Here is a 22,855-nt window from a genome sequence, read left to right as displayed (position 1 = left end):
AATGGAAGTGGTATGGCGTATCAGGCGAAGGTCCAGGCTGGGGCAGGCGTCAGGAGGCACGGGGTGTTCTGAGCTCTGACACCTCTACGGCACTGAGTCACGTGCACTGGGAAAGCTAGGAGCGCTCTGTGCCTTTAAGGCGGGAGCTGGGGGCCGGGCGTCGGGGCGGGCCCGCCGACTGACGTGCTCCGGGCGGGAGTCGCGTCAGCAGCCCTTCGTGCCTTTAAGGCCCTCGGGAGGAGGGGTCCGGGAAGGGGGCCCAGACGGCTGATTCACGCCAGGCACTCTCCTCCCCTTTAAGGCGCGCGGCAGGGCGGGGTCCGGTGGCGAGCTCAAGGCGCGGTTCGCGTCCGCCGTCAGAAAAGCGGCTTAAAGGCGACGCGTGGCGCGATGGCGGCGGCCCCACGCGCGTGCAGGCGGCGCTGGCGGCCGCGCCCGGTGCTGCTGCTGCTGCTGCTGCTGCTGGCGCTGCCGCCCCCGGGGGGCCCGCCGGGCGCCGCCGCCTACTTCCCGGAGGAGCGCTGGAGCCCCGAGTCGCCGCTGCAGGCGCCCCGGGTCCTCATCGCGCTGGTGGCGCGCAACGCGGCCCACGCGCTGCCCGCCACGCTGGGCGCGCTCGAGCGGCTGCGGCACCCGCGGGAGCGCACGGCGCTGTGGTGAGCGCGGCGCCCGCCTTCCCCGCGCCCGGCCTGCCGCCCCCTGCCCGGCGGCTCCACCCCGCGCGCTGCCTGCTGCCCTGGCCCCGGGCTGGCCGGACCCACGCGTGTGCCCTGCTTGCTTCCCTCTTCGGAGCGGGCCAGACGCGCGGGCCCTCTGCTTGCTGTCCCTCCCTCCCTCCCCGTCTCTGTCCCGCCGCTGTGGGACTGAGCGACCGCACTCTGCTTTCTGGCCCCGCGGGTAGGGCAGATCCGGGACCACTGGTGCCCAGCCCAGGACTGGGCCGCTCTGCCTGGGACTAACCCTCAAACCGCCTTCGGAGCACTCACAGCTCCAAAGAAGGGGAGCCCGGAGCCCCCACGCTCCACACTGCACTTCCACTAACAGGAAGTCTTTTCAGCTTCTGCTGCATTGGATCCTGAACCCAGCCTGAGTCAGATTCCCCTGCCCTCTAACGAGCGTGGGTGGGTGGGTGCGTGGGTAACGGGACCAGGTGGCCAAGGGTCGGGGAGTGGATCCTTCCCGCAAGGGGAATGGGGCAGAGCCATGTCGGCTGGCAGGTGACTTCCCGCCTCCTGCCTCGGTTTCCTAATCTGGAAAATGGGGGCATTAATATAACTCTGGTTGCCTTCATCTCCGAAGGTTAACCAGTTAATGCACGTGAGGCCCTGTGCCTGGCATCTCTGGCTTGGTGCTCAGTGACCAGAAATGTGGCTATTATTATATTGTCCTTACTAGTCACCGCTGCTGTTGTTGGCAACTTAATAACAACTTATTTGAGGGGATAGCAGCTCTCCTCTTCATGTGGACTCCTAAATGGCCCTCACCCCTCCATCCCAGATTCCCTAGCCTGGATAATGCAAGCACACAGTTGGTGCTTAAGAAATGTTTGTTGAGGGGCGCCTGGGTGGCTCAGTCATTAATCCTTTGCCTTCGGCTCAGATCATGATCCCTGGGTCCTGGGATCGAGCCCTGCATCGGGCTCCCTGCTCGGCGGGAAGCCTGCTTCTCCCTCTCCCACTCCCCCTGCTTGTGTTCCCTCTCTCTCTGTGTCTCTGTCAAATAAATAAAATCTTTAGAAAAAAGAAAAAGGAAATGTTTGTTGAATTAATGAGGAAGCACAGGCCACTATGAGATGGTGTTGTTCATAAGAGAGAATCGAGGAAGGTGGGATGGGGGTAGATGATATATACATTTTTAAATTAAATCACAATATTTAGTACTTAATGTGGTTATAAGATCCTAGGTGCTCAGTAGTACTAACAGTGTCTAATGTGTTTTTCCCAAAATTAGCTTGTTTAATCCCCTCTGCAGCCCAGTGAAGCAGGTCCCATCCTCATCTCTGTTTCAGATGAGGAAACAGGCGTGGCGGCGGGGGCGGGGGTGGGGGGAAGCATCTTGCCCAGGGCTATAAGCTGCTGGAAGGCCAGCTTGGGGGTGTGGAGCCCCTGTTGCTTCAGGCTGCCCGGTGCTGCCTCAGTCTCCCGTCTCGCACTGACTGCCTTGCTCTGCTTTGCAGGGTAGCCACAGACCACAACTCAGACAACACATCGGCTGTGCTGCGGGAATGGCTGGTGGCTGTAAAGAGTTTGTACCACTCCGTGGAGTGGCGGCCGGCAGAAGAGCCCAGGTGAGCTTCAGGTTCTGCCCTGACACCGCCCCCCCCCCCCCCCCGCAACTGGGCTGTATCCCTAGTCACACACCTTCCACGACTCCCTGTTGTCCTGTGACAACCCCAGCCCCTCTGGCCCTGACTCTCCAGCCCAACTCTGCAGCCTTAAGGGCTGCCCGTGGCTACTCTGACCCGCTCTTAGCTTCAGTGGGCCGCAGTCCTCCAGCTGGACCTTTGCCCCCACAGTTCCCTGCACCTAGAGTTCCCTCACTCCCTTGTCCTCCTGGTGGACGCCTATTGCTTTCTTCCCAGTCTCACTCTGTGCCCCAGGGCCAGCCCTGCTGCTTAGCTTCCCATGCACCCCTGGGCAGTGCAGGCCCCTGGTTCCTTTCAGCTTTTCAGGGTTGATTTCTTTACCTCTCTGCCTACATCCCCTCCTCCAGGAAGCCCTCTCTGACCACTGCCCTCTGGGTTGCCATAGGGCCCCATCCTTAGCACATCACAGCTGTCTCTCCGCAGGTCCTACCCGGATGAGGAGGGCCCCAAACACTGGTCTGACTCGCGCTATGAGCACGTCATGAAGTTGCGCCAGGCAGCCTTGAAATCTGCCCGGGACATGTGGGCCGATTACATCCTGGTGAGTCTCTCAGCCAGCTACTCTGAGATCGTGGGGGAGATCAGTGGGTTGTGGAGACCATCCTTAAGCCCGTTTACAGAGGGAAACAGGCTCTGAGAGGAGGAGTGAGTTGTCAGAGGTGACACAGCTGGTTAGCGGCGGAGCTGGGGTTCAATCCAGGGCCTCTGGGGTTCTTAATCATCAGCTGGTGTCCCCAACCATCCCCTGTGGTTGGACCCTTGGATTGTCTCCTCTTTATTGCCACCTCTGTGCACCCCACAATTCCTCTGGGTGACTGCCGAGAAGCTGGAAGATGGGGTGGAGATCTGGGGGGGCGCTGGAGACGCTGGGCTGCTGAGGCGTGACTTTCACTTCCTTCTCCTGGGCCGGCCATTGCCTCTGGAGGAAGGGACGGTTCAGGCTGGAATGCATTCGTGTGAAGGTACCTGCGCGCAGGCCTGTAAGAGCTCCTTCAGCCCAACCCCTTGATTTGGACCTGGCCCCCTCCCCTGGTGTGGGTGGGGCTGGATGGCGCTGGCCGCTGGGCCTGCCTCCCCGTGGAGGCTGAATGCGATGATGCCAGCCTGACAGAGCCTGTGGTTGGTTTCCATCTAGGCGCCAGGCCCCGAGCTGTGGTCTGTACCTTCTTTATTCAGTCAGCCCCTCCCTTGCCCGCCACCTGCCAGAGCCTTAGGACGCAGTGAGGATCAGCACAGGCTGAGCCCTGCCTTCCTAGTGTCCCAGGAAGGGGGGCCGTGACCAGAAACCAAAACTGAGTGAGGAAGTATCTAGAGGCAGCAAGTGCTGTGCTCGTAGAAAGGCAGCTGGTGATGGATCAGTGTCCTGGGGTTGCTGTGACAAAGAACCACACACCGTGGCGGGGGGGGGGGTGCTGCAAACAGCGGAAGTGTATTGTCTCCCAGTTCTGGAGGCCAGAAGTCTGAAGTCAAGGTGTCAGCAGGGCCCTGCCCCCTCCGCAGGCTCTAGGGGAGGATCCTTCCTCACTTCTTCCAGCTCCGGGGGCTCCACGTGCTCCTTGGCTTGTGGCCTGTGGCCTATGGCTGTGTCCCTCCATTGTCTGCCTCTGTGGTCCCGTGGGCTTGTCTCTCTGTCTCTTCTCCTCTTATTAGGTCATCAGTCATTGACTTTAGGGCCTGCCCTACTCCAGTCTGACCCCATCTAAACCTACATCCTAGTTACATTGGCAAAGACCCTATTTCCAACTAAGATCACAGTCACAGGGTACCAGCGGTCAGGACTTCAACCTATCTTTTGGGGGCCACCATTCAAGTCACAACAGATGGCATAGTCAGGGTGTAGTGACGAGTGAGCAGGGTTGGGGGTCTCTCTTAGGAGGGGACCCTAGCCGTGACCTGAAGGAACAAAGAAGCCAGCCTCGGGGGAAGCTGGGGGACAGTGTCTGAGGCAGAGGGAACGGAGTAGGGTGCAAGCTTGGGGCTGTCAGGGACTGGCGAGGAGGCCACTGTGGGTGTGATGGAGGTGGTCCTGAAGTGGTGGGTGGGTCAGACCAAGGCAGAGATTTGGCTTTTACTTTGAGGGTAATGGGGAACCACAGAGGGTATATAAGCAGGGAAGAGCTGTGTTCTGATTTATGATTTTCAGAAGCCCTATGGCTGTCATGGGGAGCAGGGCCTGTTGGGGCAGGAGCGGGGACAGCAGGAGGCCTGGAGCAGGACTGTAGAGAAAGGCAAGTAAATTGAGGATGCCTTCTTGGGCCGAGGGACAGGTCCCTGGACGTGGGGGTGACAGGAGGACCCCATATCCCTGGCCTCTCACTGCAGAGAGGAGAAAGAATGGAACAAGCTCTTCCTGGGGGCCCTGTAGGTTGATGCCTTAATCAGACCATTTTACAGATGGGAAAGTAGAGGCTTAGAGAGGGAGGTGACGGGCGCCTGGGTGGCTCAGTTGGTTAAGCGACTGCCTTCGGCTCAGGTCATGATCCTGGAGTCCCTGGATCGAGTCCCGCGTCGGGCTCCCTGCTCGGCAGGGAGCCTGCTCTCCCTCTGACCCTCCCCTCTCTCATGTGCTCTCTGTCTCTCTCATTCTCTCTGTCTCAGATAAATAAATAAAATCTTTAAAAAAAAAGAGAGAGAGGGAGGTGACAATGTGCTTTTTGGAGTCTCGGAACCAGTGAGGCGCAGAGGTGGGACTGGAACCTCCTGGAACCATCTAGCACAGGACCACCTTGTCTGCTTCCCTGGGTTTTGCTTTCATGGTTTGAGGCTGGCTGGTTTTCACTTTTTTTTTTTTAATTTTTATTTATTTTATTTATTTGAGACAGAGAGAATGAGAGACACAGAGCATGAGAGGGAGGAGGGTCAGAGGGAGAAGCAGACTCCCTGCCGAGCAGAGAGCCCGATGCGGGACTCGATCCTGGGACTCCAGGATCATGACCTGAGCCGAAGGCAGTCGCTTAACCAATTGAGCCACCCAGGCGCCCTGGTTTTCACTTTTTTCCCTCAGTAAACTTGGGTGGAACTCTACATGTTGGTTCAAAACTCAAAACAGCTTTTGACATACCAGTATCTTTTTGTAACTGGGGACTTTGGAAATCCATATTGGGATGTGAAATCATTTGTCCAGTGTTTTAAAATTGTTATTAAAAGGAATTCTTAAAAAAAAAAAAAAAAGACCTCTTTTTACAAGAAAAAAAGCACCTCTTTTTTTCTCTTTTTGCAAACACTATAGGTGTTACTTGTAAGAAAATATACAAGAAAAAATAAGAAACTTAGGGAAGAAAAAACAAGCAAACCCTGTAATCTTACCTCCCAGAGAGACTCACTTTCTGGCTGGTTTCCGTGTTTTCTAATTGAGGTGCAGTTCACATAATGTAAAATTAACTGTTTCAAAGGGAACAACTCAGTGGCATTTTGTACATTCATTATGTTGTACAACCACAGCCTCACTCTAGTTCCAGAACATTTCCATCGCCCCAAAAGGATGCCCCGTCCCCATGAATAGTCACTCCCCGCCCTCCCCACCCCCCAGGCCCTGGCAGCCACTAGTCTGCTTTCTCTGTCATAGATGCGCCTCTTCTAGTCACATAAGTGAATCATACGCTATGTGCCATGTCTTGTCTGGCTTCTCTCACTCAGCACGATGTTCTCAAGGTTCATCCACGTTGTAGCTGTGTGTCCGAGCTCTGTTCCTTTTTAAGGCTGAGTGATGTTCCATTGTGTGGATGGACCACGTTTTGTTTAGCCATTCTTCCACTGATGGACACGTGGGTCATTTCCACCGTTTGGCTCTCGTGGCCACCGCCACTGTGAACATGGGTGTGCAGATGTCTGTTTCTGGTTGTCTCGGTGCGTACCTAGGAGTGGAATCGCTGAGTCATACGTAGCTCTGCGTGTAACTCTTCGAGGAACTGCCAGACCGTTCTGGGTGTTTTTATTGTGTGTATATTCGAAGGTCACACATATAAATGTTCGCAGGGGCCAGGAAGGGAACAGCCCCGCGGCTTGTCCCAAGGGACAGCCACCTTCCGTCTCCAGCTGGGGGTTGCCCTGTGGGAATGCCATTCTGGAGTTGCCAGAGAAGGCTGGAATTCTAGTTCTCGCTGTTGTGTGTGGCAAGTGATTTAAAGGTTTTAAAAATCCTGCGTGGGAGGCAGAAAGCGTATCTGTGGATCAGATGCATTTAAAAATCAATCAATCCTAAGAGTTCCTCCTAAGAGTTCTGTAATGCATCGTGGCCTGCGTGTCTTCACATCCCAGTGCACAGGGACACCCTCGCCTGATCCTTTTCCGTGGCGCGATTCCCAGCTGCCTCGACTCGCTCTGCAGTGGGATGGGGCCGGAACTTCTCTAGCTGATTCGCCACTGCTAGACTCCTGGGTTGTTCCCCAGTTTGTGTGACCAACAGCACTGCAGTGAGCCTCCTTGGTGACACGTGGTTTTGGGGGGGACCAGCAGGACCCCCCCCAGCCCCCAATGGTGACCCTGTTCCTGGGTTGGTGGATTTCATTCCACGCTGCACCAAGCAAGTTACCATCTTTTTATCCCAACATGTAAGGCGCTAAAGGAAAACAAAAGGCTTACGTAAAGATCTGATTCGTACACTCTTTATCAGCACGTAATTCACGTTAGACAAAGTGCCTTCCTCCCAGCCACTCCCCGAGGAATTGGCCTCTGCTTCCACCGTCCTACTCATGGACAGGCGCTGCCTGTTTGAAAAGTTCCCAGAAATGGCGCTGTATGGTACACTCACTGTCATGTTCCATGTGCCCCCCCAGAGGCACGTCTGGGCCCCATTTGTGTTGCTTTGTGCTGTGTGGTCTGTCCCTTCTCTTGCTACGGAGTGCATTTCATTGTGTGAGCATTACTTGGCTTGTCACTAGGGGGAGGGCTGGCCGTGGAGGAACTGGAACCGGCTGGCTTCCAGGGCCACATCTGCTACTCCAGGATCCCCAGACTGCCCCCCTCCTCCCCTCCAGGACTCTGGCCGCCGCCCCAGCTGTTCAGAGCTATGGCCAGCCCAGGTCAGTCCCGTAGCCCCTGCTGATGCTCTGTTGGGTATTTTGCAGTTTGTGGATGCAGACAACCTGATCCTCAACCCGAACATGCTAAGTCTCCTCATCGCTGAGAATAAAACAGTGGTGGCTCCCATGCTGGATTCGCGGGCCGCGTACTCCAACTTCTGGTGCGGGATGACTTCCCAGGTCAGGGTGCTGCTGGGGTAGGGTGGGGGCGGGGGATGGTGGGGGCGAGCGAGTGGGGACGTGGCTGGAGTCTAACTTATCACACCACTTCATGGTGAGCACTTTACAACACCATGGTGATAATCCTTAAATAGCTCCTTGACGGAGGGTCTGTGATTGTGCCCTCTCCTCCCCACCCCCTTCCCAGTTACTGAGGCAGAAACAGAAATACAGGGAGAGAGGACTTGACTTGCCTAAGCTCACACAGCTAGGAAGCTGTGGTGCCAGGTAGGACTTTAGGCACAGCTTGATCCAGGTGTTCAAACAACATTCCTGTCTTCCTCCATCCTTTGGGTGGGGCTTCATTTTCAGACTCCTGGGGCACAATCCCATCACCATCCAGCCAAAGTCCACTTTGGGCCTTGTCTAGTCTCCTCCTACACCTGAGCCAATTCCTGAAGCCAGGAAAATGCCAGGTTCTGATTGGCCAAAGCCTGGGCCATAAGTCCCACCCTAGGGTTGAGGCTGGGATTGTGGGCAACACCAGGAGGAGTGAAAGAGTAGGTGCTGGAGTGGGGGCCAAGCCAGAGCCAGGACCCCCCTCCTGTCTCCTCCTATCTTTTTAATTGACGTGCAATTCACATAACATAAAACTCACCATCTTAAAGTGAACAGTTAAGTGGTTTCTATTTAAAAAAATATGTCGTAGCCCAAGTTCCCTGAGGTCCTACTTCTGATGTTCAATCCTGTGTAAGTCAGGGAATCACAAATATCCAGTCCCTTTCTCAGCTTTCCCATTTCCTCCTTCAAGTGCTTCCTTTCTGATTTGAAGTGTTGAGCTAGGTCTGCGGGCGCACAGCTGCTTACCTTCCCCCATCTGCCCCTGCCCCACCGCCTGAGGCTTCGGGGGTGGACATGAGGCCTGACCACGCCCAGAGCTCTGCATTCGGGGGGAGCCCACCACAGCCAGAGGCTGGCATCTGGGTCCCGCTCTCCAACTGTTCTGTGCCTCCCCTTGTCCCAGGCCTCCAGCCTTACCTCTAGGGTCCCCCATATAGAGCTGCGCCCTCCTCCCTGCAGGGCTACTACAAGCGCACGCCTGCCTACATCCCCATTCGCAAGCGGGACCGCCGGGGCTGCTTTGCCGTTCCCATGGTGCACTCAACCTTCCTGATCGACCTGCGGAAGGCGGCATCCAGGAACTTGGCGTTCTACCCTCCTCACCCTGACTACACGTGGTCCTTTGACGACATCATCGTTTTTGCCTTCTCCTGCAAGCAAGCAGGTGAGCCCACAGGGAGTTTGCCAGCATGGGGGCATCTGTCTGGCTCTCTGGGACCAGCGTCGAGCCCACAGAAGGTTCGCAGAACCAGAACTGCAGGGTACAGGGACGGCTACAGGTGTGGCTGTATCCAGGTGTTCAGATGATGTCCCCAGGACTCCCTTTCTCCCCAGCCTTGGCTTTGCCGGGTCACTTCACTCCCCATATCTTTAAGACCTCTTTATTGAAGGTTATTTTCATCTTGTTATTCTCCTGTGTTCTCCCAGTTTTCTGTAGCTGAGCATAATTACTCTCTATTTGTACAGTTAGGGAAGAAACATTTTAAAGAGAAAGAGAACACAGCCAGCCACAGTTGACCTCTCATTTTTTTTTAAACCATGGTTCGGCAAACAATGGCCCATGGGCCAAATCTGGCCCACCGTCTGTTTTTCTATAGCCACAAGCCAAGTATGTCTTTTGGGTTCCTGGACCTAATTCTATCATGAGTGTGTGTCGGGGGAGGGGGGAAACTTCCCCACACCAACAAGCCATTGTCTCTGTAGGACAAGCAGGGTGTCCTCCAATTTCACTCAATTCTGACACTATCTTTCCAGAGATAGTCGTATCAAATCCCACAGGTTGAGGAGGGCTCAGTCTGACAAGACTGCCGCCCACCGCAACTTCAGATGCTGGCCACAAACCCATGTTCTCCTTGTGCTTCTGACCAACTGGCTATAAATCCGAGGCTCCCAAGATGCTCTCCCTGGGTTCCATTAATTTCCTCGAGCAGTGCACGGAATTCAGGAAACCCATCTACTCACTAGATGACTCGGTGTAGTATAAAAGGCTATAACTCAGGAGCAGCCTGTTGAAGAGATGCCTAGGGTGAGGTATGTGGGAAGGGGTGCAGAGCTTCCTTGCCCCCGCCAGGCTCCAGGTATGTTACTCTCCCCACACTCCACATGTTCACCAACCCAGAAGCGTCCTGAACTCCATCCTTTTGGGTTTTTATGGAGGCTTCATTACATAGACACGATTGATTGAATCATTGGCGCTTGGCAACCCGCAGAGATCAGAGGGGTAGGACTGAAAGTTCTAACCCTCTATTCATGATTGATTCCGCTGGCAACCAGTGTGTGTGTTGGGGGAGGGAGGTTCCTCTTTAAATGCTTTCCAAAAGTCACTTATTAACGTAAGAGACACCTTTAAGCTCCCAACATCTAGGAAATTCCAAGGGTTTTGGGAACTGAGCCTGGAACTGTGGACGAAGACCAAATATATATGAGAAGTCTATATTTGGTCATCTGAATGGAAAAAAAAAAAAATGAAGAATAACATTTTGTGACATCTGAAGATTGTATACAATTTGAATCTCAGTGCCTATAAATAAAGTTTCATCGGCTCGCAGCCACGCCTATTCATTTAAGTTTCATTTCTGGCTGCTTCTGCCTTCTAGCTGCAACTGAGTCATTGAGACAGAACTGTCTGGCCCACAAGCGTAAATATTGACCATCTGGCCCTTTACAGAAAAGTTAACCAGTTCAGGTGAAAATCATTTTTCCCTGGGTTTTTTTACTTAAAAAAAAAAAAAAAAAAAGATACGCCCAAAAGCTTAAACCACCCCGAAAAGGGCAAATGCAGATGGGGGTGCCGTTCCTGCCCTCCGGTTCAGCCGCATCTCCTGTTCCTGCCTCAGGGTGGCTTCTTGTACGGTTGTGGGGGTGGCCCTGTGGCGGAACCGCGGAACCCCTGGGGGGATCGAGGCAGTGGCCATGGAGGCGCTCTTGTTAACAGCTCTGGAGTTTTTCCGGGCCTCCCTGCCAGCACGAACCCCTGTTCTGGCTCCCGGTCCCAGCTGGAGAGCTGAGGAGTCGCTGCCGGGTGCCGGGAGCAGGGGGACCTGTTGAGGTTCCAAGCCCGCCTTGGGCGGTGCGGCTGGGCTGGGGGGGGAGGGGCGCTGCTGCCTCTACCGTATTCACGTTGGGTTGTTGTTCCCTCGGCCGCAGAGGTCCAGATGTATGTCTGCAACAAGGAGGCGTACGGCTTCCTGCCTGTGCCACTGCGAGCGCATAGCTCCCTGCAGGATGAGGCCGAGAGCTTCATGCACGTGCAGCTGGAGGTCATGGGTGAGTCCGCCCGCGCCAAACGGGGAGGGCCGAGTCACCTCCCTTTCCCTGCCACCTCAAGTCGGGCGCCTGAACACTGATGGAGCGTGTGTCTGTCGCTTTGCTGGGAGCGGGAGACCCAGCATGAACAAGGTGGATGGTTGTCCCCACTCTTGCAAGCACGGCATCCTGAGAGCAGTCAGGATGGGCTTCTGGGAAGAGGGGGCATGAAGATGCAGGGTGGGTAGGAGTTAACCAGGAAGAGGATTACAGCTGGAGGGAGCAACACGGGCAAAGGCCAGGAGGCTGGAGGGAACGTGAGCTCAGAGAACAGCCAAGGTTGACGCGGCAGAAATAAAGGTGGCGAGCTGGGCAGAGCTGGCAGGCGGGACTGGGGCAGGGGCCTTGGACACCAAGCCGAGGAATGGGCCTTTTCCCCAAGGGCAGTTGGGAGCCATAGAGGGTATGGGAGCAGAGGGGCAGCAGGTTTTCGCTGAGGGACCTTTATGTGCACGGCAGTGCCTGGGACACCACCATTTCGGGCTGTGTCCTCATCCATGCCCCTGCCAAACCCCAGACCCACCATTATTTAATATTTATCTTAAGCAGACATTTTTTTTTTTCACTTGAATACATTTTTTTTTTTTTTTAGATTTTATTTATTTGAGAGAGAGAGAATGAGACAGAGAGAGCACATGAGAGGGGGGAGGGTCAGAGGGAGAAGCAGACTTCCTGCCGAGCAGGGAGCCCGATGCGGGACTCGATCCAGGGACTCCAGGATCACGACCTGAGCCAAAGGCAGTCGCTTAACCAACTGAGCCACCCAGGCGCCCAATCTTGAATACATTTATTTAAAATAGGAAACTAGGTATTTTTACCATAGTTGCAAGTTCATGTCTTTCTAATATATATACAGATAAATCCATAAACTAGTAAACTAGCCATCCTTCTAGTGGGCCCCTGACATGGGACAAGCACATGGGGCTGAGCTGGCTCCTGCCCCAGCTGGGGAGCTCCAGGGCCACCACACAGTGATACATGTCTACTTCTGTGAGGGCCTGGCCGTGTGCTGGCCACACACATCCCCCAGAAGGCCCCTGGGGCAGCATGGCTGAGCCCCCCACTGCACAGACAGGGAGGAGCCCTGCTCAGGGGCTCCTTTCCCACTCTTAAGCCTCTCTCCAGGAAGTTCTGTCTATGGCTCCCCCTGGTGGCTGAAGATGGAACCACATCCTGCCCTCTTTGTTTTGGGGGATTTGGGTTATTTTGAGGTGACACCTGGAGGCTGCAAGGTCACCAGGGTGAAGACCCCTGCAGTACCTGAGTGTCACACACAGTTCCCCAGGCCTGGTCCAGTAGCCCCACCAGGCCACAATCACAGAGGTGGGTCTCTGCTCATCACCAGCTCCAACTGGTGATTGGCCCCTGAGAAATGTCTCCCAGGCCGCCATAGTTTTCCTACTTGATTTTATTATTTTTTTAAATTTTATTTTTATTAATAAGTTTTATTTTTATTATTTTTTATTTTTTGAGAGAGCGAGAGAAAGCACGTACAAGAGCAGGGGCGGTGCAGAGGGAGAGGGAGGGAGAGAGACTTAAGCAGACTCCACGCCCAGCAGAGCCCGATGCGATGTGAGAACATGACCTGAGCCGAAGAGTCAGACACTCAACCGACTGAGCCACCCAGGCTCAGTTAGAAACTATTAGAAACTGAAGTCACCAGAGGGGTGAATATATTCCTGTGTCTCGAGGACCAGAGCAAAGCATACAGAACAAACAGAAGGAGGGTCTGGAGGTTTCAAATATTTGTGTAAATCCTTCCTTCTGGTCCGGGCGGAGACTGCATTTTCTCTCCAACCATATGTGGGTACCTGGACTCGGGCTGTGCATATGATTTTTCATGCGTTCGAAAGTCTGACGATGAAATTTCAGACTTGCAGAAAGGCTCAGTGAGATCCCTGTGGGTGGGGAATCCTGTAACCTGCTTCCTTCCCCGCCCCCTGCTCGTGGACAATGGAGCATGTTTCCCCATCGGCCCCGTAACCCTTGCTTAGTATAAATCCTGTTTGTTGAGTGTTAACGCACACTGTGGTAATGGGTGGTGTGCGTGTGGTGTGATGATTGCTTTTATATCCTGTCACCGGCCACAGGCCAGGCCCTGGCCTTCCCCTGGCCCTCCTGCCACCCCAATTTCATCGGCTGATGGGTTGTGGCGGTCCCGTGCTTCTGTAAGTGGAATCACCCAGCGTGCCTCTCTCAAGCGCCATGTCTTCTGCCCAGCGTCTCACGGTACTGGAGTGACCGCCGTGTGCAGCTGCAGCTCGTTCCCTGTCTTGTTGTGTCATGTTAACCATAGATTTATCCAGTCTTGGCTGCGTCACATGTTACTTTACCAGCCTTCTCATGAGGGACACGGAGGGTGTTTCCCATCTTCCCCAGGGTTGCTGTGGATTTCCCATGCACGCGTGTGAGGGAGATCCAGACATGCTCAGTGGGCGTGAAGTTAGGAAATACCCACAAGATTGCTCTACTTCTTAAACCAGCTGCAAGGTCTGCGGGTCCCCAAGACCACGCTCAGGTTTGATAATTCACTAGCAGGACACAGGACTCACTGGAAGCTGTTACGCTCACAGTTAGGGTTTATGACAAGCGAAAGGACACAGGTTACAGTCAGCAAAGGGAAGGGGTGTCTGGGGTGGAGACACCCAGGGTGTTCCGTGCATGGAACTTCTGGGTGTCCCCTGTCTGTGGAGTCTTGTGGACAGCTTTCCCTTTTCCTGGCACCAGCGTGTGACAACATGCATGGTGTACTACCGTCCAGGGATGCTCCCTGAGCCTCGGCGTCCAGGGTTTTTACTGGGGCTCACTCACACGGACCCGGCTGACTGCCACACGGGTGATCTCCGTCTCTAGCCCCTGCAGGGGGCGAGCTGATTCCACGTGGCCTAAGACCCCTACCCTAAATCACACCCTTGGCATAGACCACCCAGCGTGGCCCAAGATCCCAGGCAAACAAAGATAGTCTTGTCAGGCAGAATATTCAGAGGGCTTCCACCTCTCAGGAGCTGGGCACAAAGGCCAGGCCTCTCTTTGGCGAAATTTGATTATTCACCCCCATGACGGGTCTGGAGGTGTTAGGTTTTTATAATCACTGTGATGTAACTTTCTGGAAAGGCTTCACTGCTTTGCTCCTGGATGCCTGATGTGCTCCATTTTCCCAGAACTGACGACAAAGAGTGAGGAGATCCTCCCTCCCCACAGGCAGGCCTTGTTGCCCTCCGTAGCTGCAAGTGGAGGGGCAAAAGCTCAGGAGAGGGGAAAAGGCATCTGGAGTTTGAACCTGGGTGCTCAGATCCCAACATCTTGCCCTTGGTCTCCAGCTCCCCAAAGAGGGCAGGGGGGAGGGGCTAGCCAGAGCCGTGAAGAGCCCTGTATGGGAGGAAACCCCAGGGATGCAGTGTCCCTGGGGGACCAGGTTGGCTTTGGGCTGTGCCCTGGCCTGTCCCAAACAGAGGAGCCCGTGTCTGTCTGTCAGACTCACACAGGGCCTGTATTCTTGATGGGGCAGATGCCGCAATCACTATCAGGCTGGGCTCCTCTGGGCCAGCCTCCCCAGCCTCCTATCCGCCCGTGGATCTGATCCTTCTGAAGGAAGCCACCAGGGTGTGCCAAGCCAGGCCCCCGGGGACATGGTCTGAGCACTGTTCATAGCAGCGAGAAGGGCAGTGATCATGGCCACTCTGAAATTCTTGCCATACCTTGGCTTGTAGACACGCCACTCCAGTCACACAGTCCCCTTCCCCCCTGGTGTGTCTCTGTGGTCTCCCCTCTGTGTGCGTGGCTGGGTCCAAATTGCCCATTTTGATAAGGACCCCAGTCACTATTTTAACTTGATTGTCTTTGTAAAGACCTTATTTCCAAATAAGGTCACATTCTGCAGTACTGGAGGTTAAGATGCCAACATATTGGGGAGGACATGATTCAACCCATAATGTGTGTCATTTCATGGCACCTTCTCCTGAAACCTCTGGGTGGAGGAGGTTTTTAAAATTGGAGTCCCGGGGCACCTGGGTGGCTCAGTCGGTTGAGTATCTGACTCTTGGTTTCAGTTCAGGTCACGATCTCAGGGTCCTGAGATTGAGCCCCGTGTCGGGATCCACGCTCAGCAGGGAGTCTGCTTGAGATTCTCTCTCCCTCTGTCCCTCCCCTCCCCAACTCATGCACACTTTCTCTCTCTCAAACAAGTAAATAAATCTTTAAAAAATAAAAAATAAAATTGGAGCCCCATTTTATAGATGAGGAAAGCCAAGGCCCCGATAGGTCAAGGTCATACAGCTTGCCATCATTTCTTTGTTCATTCTATGAGTAATTATTGAGTGCCTGCTGTGTACCAAGCGTTGGGCATTGGGGACTCAGTGGGCAGACCTGGTGTCTGTCCTGCGGGACTTGTGGCCTACAGACAGAAAGCCGGGGAGGTGGGCCCACAGGATTGGGGTTTGATGATGGAAAGCCAGATGCTGTGGGAGCCAGGAGGAGGTCCCCTGCTCCAGCTCAAGAGGGCATCTTAGTTGAGAACTCAGGGGAAGGAGGGGAGGAGGGAAAGGTGTTTCAGGCAGAGGCCCAGCACGTGCAAAGGTCCTGAGGTAGGAAGGGGTGCATTTGAGGCAGTGCCAACAGCCAGAGTGAGGGGGTGCTGGGGGAAAGAGACTAGCACCAACATTGTGAATGGTGCCAGGCTAAGGAGCTCAGGGTGTCGGGGGTCCCAGAGGGGCTGGGGGAAGGAAGGGACATTGTTAAGAGGCTAGAGCCCCTCCCTCAGTGACCCCGCTGACAACCCCCCCCTTCTGTCTGCCTCACAGTGAAGCACCCGCCAGCAGAGCCCTCCAGGTTCATCTCAGTGCCCCCCAAGACGCCAGACAAGATGGGCTTCGACGAGGTGAGCCAGGCCTCCCCTGGCGGGCTGGGGTGGGGGGCGGGGGCTGGCCCGGAGGGTGCGACCAGAGCTCTGGGCCGCAGGTCTTCATGATCAACCTGAAGCGGCGGCAGGACCGGCGGGAGCGCATGCTGCGGGCCCTGCAGGCTCAGGAGATTGAGAGCCGGCTGGTGGAGGCCGTGGACGGCAAGTGCGTCCGGAGTCCCGCCGCGGGGGGAGGAGCCAGTGGGCACCGGGCTGTAGACCACTCCCTGGCAGGCCCAGCCCAGTGGGTCTTCCTCTGACCCCCCCTCTCCCCGCCCCCAGAGCCATGAACACCAGCCAGGTGGAGGCACTGGGCATCCAGATGCTGCCTGGCTACCGGGACCCCTACCACGGGCGGCCCCTCACCAAGGGTGAGCTGGGCTGCTTCCTCAGCCACTATAACATCTGGAAGGAGGTAGGTCTGGCAGGGGAGGGGAGGGCAGGGCCGTCCTCAAGCTTCTGGCAGCTCAGGGAGGGACTCGCTGGCGCCCCCTGCAGGCTTCTGAAACTTGGGCAGGACACAGGGCCTCTGTTTCGAGATGACTTCACCTGCATGTCACCTGCAGCCTGGCTGGGGCAGCTGCTGTCCTTCCATTGTGCAGATGGGGAAGCAGACTAGGGAGGGAGGGATGAGCCCGGCTCCCACAGAAGGTGGGGTCTCAGGCCCAGGACCCCCAAGGGAGGCCTCTTCCCACCCCACTGTCTTTGGAGCCTGGACTCTGTGCTCAGCATTGACAAGGAGAAGTGATGGCCGCAGGGACAGTAAGCAACGCTAACCCCGCGCCAGCGGCTCGTCAGCCAAGCTCAGAGGCCGAGAGTCAAACCTGGAGCCACCGGGCATGGGGCCAGATGGGGCGTTTGAGGTGACGGTGCTCTTTCCCTGAGTGAGACTCGTCATGGACGGCGTGGGGCAGAGGCTGTGGTATCTGGGTGGCCCGACCCCGGTTCAAGCCCAGCCCTGCCTCTTAGAGGGATGAGCTCTGTGAGCAAGGAGGGTGCTCTGTTCTTGCAGATGACAGTCACCCTCCTCAGTCTTGAGGATTCTCAAGTGCATTCGGCGAGCACCCATGCACCTGCTGTGCATCTGGCCTGGTGTTGGGAATGTGACAGCCAGCAAGACAGATGTGGGCCCCTGCAGGGGGCTCACAGCCCAGGGATGTGGGGTGACTGATGGCAAACCACAATAAACTAAGTGCAGCGCACCCACAGGAGGGCCATGAATTGTCCTCAGCTGACAGCTTTGGCCAGTGGTTGGGGAGGGCCTAGTAGGTGACATTTGACCTGAGGCCTGAAGGCTGGGGGCCTGCCTGCCGCTGCACTGGGGGGTGCTCTGCATCGGCACAGGCACAGACCTTGGGGTAGGAAGTAGAAGCCAGGCCAAGGCCAAGGTCAGGGCACATGTCACCAAGTGTGTGAGGAGCTGATGGCCAAGAGGTCCATCCAGACGATGGTGAGGAAGGCTTGTGTTTGCTTCTCTCCTGCTGCCCCAGGGCCTTGAAGCAGAGCTGACCTCAGGGTCAGCTCTGCCCTTGGTCTCTGTCTGATGTGGGCAGGGCATCCTCCCTCAGGTTGTGGACCGTGGGCTGCGGAAGTCGCTTGTCTTCGAGGACGACCTGCGCTTTGAGATCTTCTTTAAGAGACGCCTGCTGAACCTCATGCGGGACGTGGAGCGGGAGAGTCTGGACTGGGACCTCATGTGGGTGTGGGGCAGGGCTGGCCATGGGGTCTGGGCCCTGGGTGGCACTGGGGTGGGGCCGGGGCTCGGGGGCTCAGTTTGGAGTGGGGTGGAGCTGCAGTCTGGGGCTCAGAAGTGTGACGCAGAGCCTGGAGGTCTGAGGGTCTTTGCAGGTTAATAGGCTGGGCCAACTCTTGGGGGTGTGGCAGAAGAGGACTCAGGTGTAGCCTGTGTGAGGGGCCCCATGGTCCCTGGATCCGAGAGCAGTCAGGGTTTGGCCTAAAGCCTGTAGGGTAGGGCCTATGGGCCTAAGGCCTGGGAGGTAGGGCCTGTGGGGTAGGGCCAAAGGCCTGTGAGGATGACCTGGAAATCTAGGGACCTGGCCTGTGGGGAGGGGGCTCTGTCAGGGCTTGGAGACTTGGTGAGTCCTGTAGGAGATGGGGTATGCCTAAGATTTGACTTGGAAGCCTGTGTGCATGGCTGAAGATCTTGGGGTGTGGGCTGGGGTAGGTGTGGCCAGGGCTTGGGGGTGTGCCCAGGAGCTGGGGGCGTGGCTGAATGTGGGGGCATACCCAGGGAGCCTGGGTCTTAGACCAGCACTAGGTAGGATGTGGCCAGCATATTTCTGGAACAGTCCTTTGGAATCTCCTCTAAGTGAGTTGGTTTGCCCTCCCCCCGCCCCTTCTCTCTCCTGCGCACAGGGCCCTGATGCAGGTTCTAGGCCCCAGACTCTGGGCCATGCTAGTAATAGGTGTAGAAGCCATATCCCTTCATCCCCAGCTACTCACCACATCCCTGCACCTTGCCCAGCTGCCCCACAGCCTTCTGAACTTAGAGCAGCTTCCCTTCTAGCCCCACTCCTTCCTGTGGTTCAGCCTCAGAGAGTGTCCAGGACGTCTTCCCCTTTCCAGTTCCAAATCCTCCCATGGCTCCCTAGTACCCTTGGAAAAAACTCATCTCCTCCCTGCAGTCCCAGACGCCTGTGGTCCTCCCTGGTCCTGCAGCTACACCAGCCTCCTGGTTGCTCCCGGGAACACACCCAGCCCGCTCCCACCCCAGGGCCTGACGGAGGCTCACTGGATCTCAGACTTGCACAGTTAGCATTCTCCTGCGGGCGGAAGAGGGTGACAGGACCCTGACTCTGCCCCCGCAGCTACGTGGGCCGGAAGCGGATGCAGGTGGAGCACCCGGAGAAGGCCGTGCCGCGCGTGAGGAACCTGGTGGAGGCCGATTACTCCTACTGGACGCTGGCCTACGTGATCTCCCTGCAGGGCGCCCGCAAGCTGCTGGCCGCCCAGCCGCTCTCCAAGATGCTGCCCGTCGACGAGTTCCTGCCCGTCATGTTTGACAAGCACCCAGTGTGAGACGCTCGCTGCGGGCACACGGGCCGGGGTCTTGCCGTGCGTCTGTCCTGGCTCGGTGGGCGTGGGGCTGGCGGACCCCCGGGTCGCCTCTTTTCCTCTGCCTACTCCTACCTCCATGCCTGCCCCCCCCCCGCCCACTTCTGTCTCAGTCTGTCCCCTCCCACCTCCCCCTCCATCTTTCCCCGACTCCCAATCCACGCCGGTCCCCCCTCTCCCCACCCGCCCCCCAGGTCTGAGTACAAGGCCCACTTCTCGCCCCGCAACCTGCGCGCCTTCTCGGTGGAGCCCCTGCTCGTCTACCCCACGCACTACACGGGGGACGACGGGTACGTGAGCGACACGGAGACCTCAGTCGTGTGGAACAACGAGCACGTGAAGACCGACTGGGACCGCGCCAAGTCCCAGAAGATGCGGGAGCAGCAGGCCCTGAGCCGCGAGGCCGAGAACTCGGACGTCCTGCAGTCGCCACTGGACAGCGCGGCGCGCGACGAGCTCTGAGCGCCGACGGCCAAACGCCGAAGCCGGCCTCGCGGGCCCGGCACCCCCTAGCCCCCCGCGGACCCCGGCAGGCGGCGGAGGCCTCTCTCCCCGCGAGGGGCGTGCAGCCGGCTCGGCAAGCACGTGCACGCAGGCAGCTTTAATGCAGGGCCTACTGTATGCCGGGAGCGGGCCTTGGCGCCGGGGGACCAGGGGAACCAGACCTCGTTCGTGTCTTCGGGTGCCGAACACTTGAAGTCCTCACCGGGTACCGGGCTCCCGTGTTCGGCGGCGGGTGAGGCATAATTATCCCCTCAGCCGGTGACTGATTAAGCCGTCAAGCTTGTTTTGATTCCCCCCCCCGCCCCCCCCCCCAAGAATCAGCACTAGTGATACCCAGTCATTGTTTTAATTCATTGAAGTATTTATTGAATGCCTACTGTATGTTGGGCACCAGCCATTCTGGGCTCTGAGAATATTGGGGTAAACGAGACACTTTTCATTCATTTCTCTGAACACCTGTCAAGCACCCACTATGTGCCTGGTACTTGTGACCCAAAGACAAGTCCTTATTAACTCAGCATTTATTGAGTGCCTGCTGTGTGCTGGGAACTGAGCTTGGTGCTGGGGGTGAAGATGAACCAGGTGCTTTTCACTCTTGGATTGGCTTCTTCCCGACTCATCTAGAGAGCACCTACTGTGGGCCAGGCATTAGTGATACCAAACGGTGTGGCAGTTGCTGGGTCAGCATCGGATCACCCACGTGTGTGCGGGCCCACATGCCAAGGGCTGGGCCACCGAGATGAACAAGATGAGTCTTCTTTCTTCATGCAGCAGGCGTTTATCGAGCACCTACTGCGTACCAGACCTCATGGACTCCCAGTGGGACTGGAGAATGGTTGGCTGAGAGTTTGATCCCCACCTGTCCCTCAGTCACCCAAGTTGTGCGCAGACAAAGTCCCCCCACCACCCAGGAGGGAGGGTGGCTCTCCCCTCAGCAGGGGCAGCTGCAGGTCCCAGCGACCACATGGCCACATGCAGGCTCCCCTGGACCCGGCCCCCCTGGCGGGGGCAAGGAATAAAGACAGGGGCTGGGTCTCCTGTGCTCACCTGTGCTCCCGTGTTGACCTGTCACCCCGTTTGCTTGACCTCCCTGGCCTGCATCTCAGGCGTGGGCTCTGCCCGCTCCATGGGGTTCCTACATTCAAGGCTTTGGTGGGACTGTGTGTTTGAGGCCCTGCGTGGGCTCGGCTGCACCAGGGTACTGCCCGTGGCCCGGGCAGGTGCTCCCCGGCATGGGCTGGAGGACTCGCTGTGCCTTCAGCCTAGAATGAATGTCAGAGCCAGCCAGCGGTGCTTTGCTCTCTTAGGGATACCTGCTCACTGGGTCAGGTCCTGGATAACTTGCTTATTTTTTTATTAAACGTTCCTGGTTCGTTTTCACATCAGTCTGTGTTCTTTTCTTGGTCCACTGCTCTACTCACCACCAACACACACAGTACCCCCCCCGCCCCCCACTGCTGGCCAAGATGTGGGAGGAGACCAGGCGCTGGAGGGAAGCCCAATGGTGGAGGGATGAGGGGGGAGGGTGTAGTGAGAGCCCCTTCTCCTGGCCTAACCCCATAAAACTTCCCTGAAATAGCTCAGGGACAGCTGGGGCCTACCGCAGTGTATCCTGTGGGGTCAACTGCAGGATCATCTCCGATGACAGAATGAGGAGAGACGCTGTCATGTTTTGGGGTCTCCAGAAAACAGACTCCAAGATGAGGATTTGAGTTGTCCCAGAAGTGACCCCAGGAAGCCCCGATGAGGGGTGGGCACGTGAGACGAGGAGGGGAGGAACCCTGCAGGAGGCGTCAATGTGCAACTGAGTCTGGGCCTCTGGGGACCTCAGGAGACAGCACAGAGCGTGTGCCTCAGAGTGGTCCCACCCCAGGTGATGGGGGCGGGGCATTTAGCCACACCCAGCTCTTCGTCAAATACTGAAAGGTTCTCAAGATTCCTAAGCCCTTGGACTGCGTAGGTACGCACCCAAGGCTTCTATAAAATAACACAGACGGTGTGTATCCTTGTGGAAGAATTAGAACATACAGCTAAGCAAATTGAAAAAGCCCAATTAAATCCTATATCCTCAGAGACGACAATAATTAACATTTTGGTGAAAAACCTTCCAGTCTCACCCATGCGCATGGTGCAAATATACACACACGTTTTCAAAGAGAGGATCATGTTCCATAAATGGATTCGACCTTCCCCCCACATCCTCCACCCGACTCAAATTTTTATTCCATAAACATGGGATCAAATTACACCTGGTTTTTCAGCAATTTTCTTTTTTAAATTTTTTTTTTAAGATTTTATTTATTTATTTGAAAGAGAAGGAGAGAGAGAGCACACAAGCAGAGGCAGAGAGAGAGGGAGAAGCAGACTCCCCACCGAGCAGGGAGCCTGATGCGGGACTCGATCCCAGGACCCTGGGATCATGACCTGAGCCGAAGGCAGACGCTTAACGACTGAGCCACCCAGGCGCCCTCTTTTTTAAATTTAACAACATATTGTGGGCGTTCTAATCAGGGCAGACGTCTATGAGTTCTTTTTGGGTTGTCACATACAATGTTCAGCGATGGTGATGGACCACCATTCACGCGGCCGTTCTGACCCCGGACTGTCACCGCCCGACTGCGAGCCGTGTTACACGACACATCCTTCCTGCAATTGGGTGAGTCAATGCAGGTGAAAATGCTGGATTCACGTGTGTGCACGGCTCATTTCATGCGGCTACTGTATTTACCCTTCTTGCTTAATCCTGACTATTCATCGTGTGTTTACGGAGGTGGATGATGCAAGTTTATTAATCTCTCATAGAACATCAGAGTCATTTCTCATGTGTTCCAGTTATGTGGGATGTTTCTAAATCTTATCAACCCAGTGGATCTCAGCTGGGGTGTTTTTGTTCCTTGGGGACATTGGATGATGTCTGGAGACATTTCTGGTTGTGGTGACTCAGGGTGGTGCTATTGGCATCTGGGAGGGGGGCAGGGATGCCACTGCACATCCTCTAGTGTACAGGGCAGCCCCGTGACAAAGACTGATTTGGCCCCAGAAGTCCACAGGGCTCTGGTTGAGAATCCTGCACCAATCCCATTCAGCCTCTTGGGGACATGAGTCTCTAGAAGGGTCTTCTTTGTGGCATGAAGTGAAGCATCCTTCGCTATGAAATCTCTCTGGTTAAAACAGGTTCTGCCTCCAGACTGAAGAGGTTAGAAGCTTAAAAGTGGTGACTGGGAATCCCAATTTTATTCTGATAAAATCTCCAGAAGAGTCATATTTCCATGTTCCTGCTGATATATATATCACAAGTTATATTCAAAAGTCTGAAATCAGTTTCACTTGGGTATAGTCAAGATGTCAGCAGGGTTGGATTCCTTCTGGAGGATCTAGGGGAGATTCCATGTCCTTGTTTTTTTTTTT

At 55.9% G+C, this 22,855-nt stretch overlaps 1 protein-coding gene across 1 annotated transcript; it reads left to right on the top strand.

The window, feature by feature from the left end:
- Nucleotides 1–266: 266 nt before the first annotated feature.
- COLGALT1 (collagen beta(1-O)galactosyltransferase 1) lies at nucleotides 267–20,832 on the top strand. Its single transcript, XM_034996386.1, has 12 exons — nucleotides 267–656; nucleotides 2,177–2,287; nucleotides 2,789–2,906; nucleotides 7,432–7,566; nucleotides 8,626–8,830; nucleotides 10,813–10,932; nucleotides 15,771–15,847; nucleotides 15,928–16,034; nucleotides 16,151–16,283; nucleotides 17,437–17,564; nucleotides 18,697–18,903; nucleotides 19,138–20,832. The coding sequence occupies exons 1-12, from the start codon at nucleotides 391–393 to the stop codon at nucleotides 19,403–19,405; spliced, it is 1,875 nt and encodes a 624-aa protein (XP_034852277.1). The 5' UTR covers nucleotides 267–390; the 3' UTR covers nucleotides 19,406–20,832.
- Nucleotides 20,833–22,855: the final 2,023 nt, after the last annotated feature.

Source organism: Mirounga leonina, unplaced genomic scaffold (genome assembly GCF_011800145.1).
Source record: "Mirounga leonina isolate KUSES-001 unplaced genomic scaffold, KU_Mleo_1.0 Mir_94, whole genome shotgun sequence".
Taxonomy (NCBI): Eukaryota; Metazoa; Chordata; class Mammalia; order Carnivora; family Phocidae; genus Mirounga; species Mirounga leonina.
The sequence above is the reverse complement of the archived record's forward strand: the minus strand, read 5'-3'. Positions and strand labels throughout refer to the sequence as shown.

Coding starts and splice junctions, on each gene's coding strand:
- COLGALT1 (XM_034996386.1), top strand. CDS start 391: ATGGCGGCGGCCCCACGCGCGTGCAGGCGGCGCTGGCGGCCGCGCCCG. Junction 10,933..15,770: donor CGTGCAGCTGGAGGTCATGG/GTGAGTCCGCCC, acceptor TCTGCCTCACAG/TGAAGCACCCGCCAGCAGAG. Junction 16,284..17,436: donor ACTATAACATCTGGAAGGAG/GTAGGTCTGGCA, acceptor ATCCTCCCTCAG/GTTGTGGACCGTGGGCTGCG.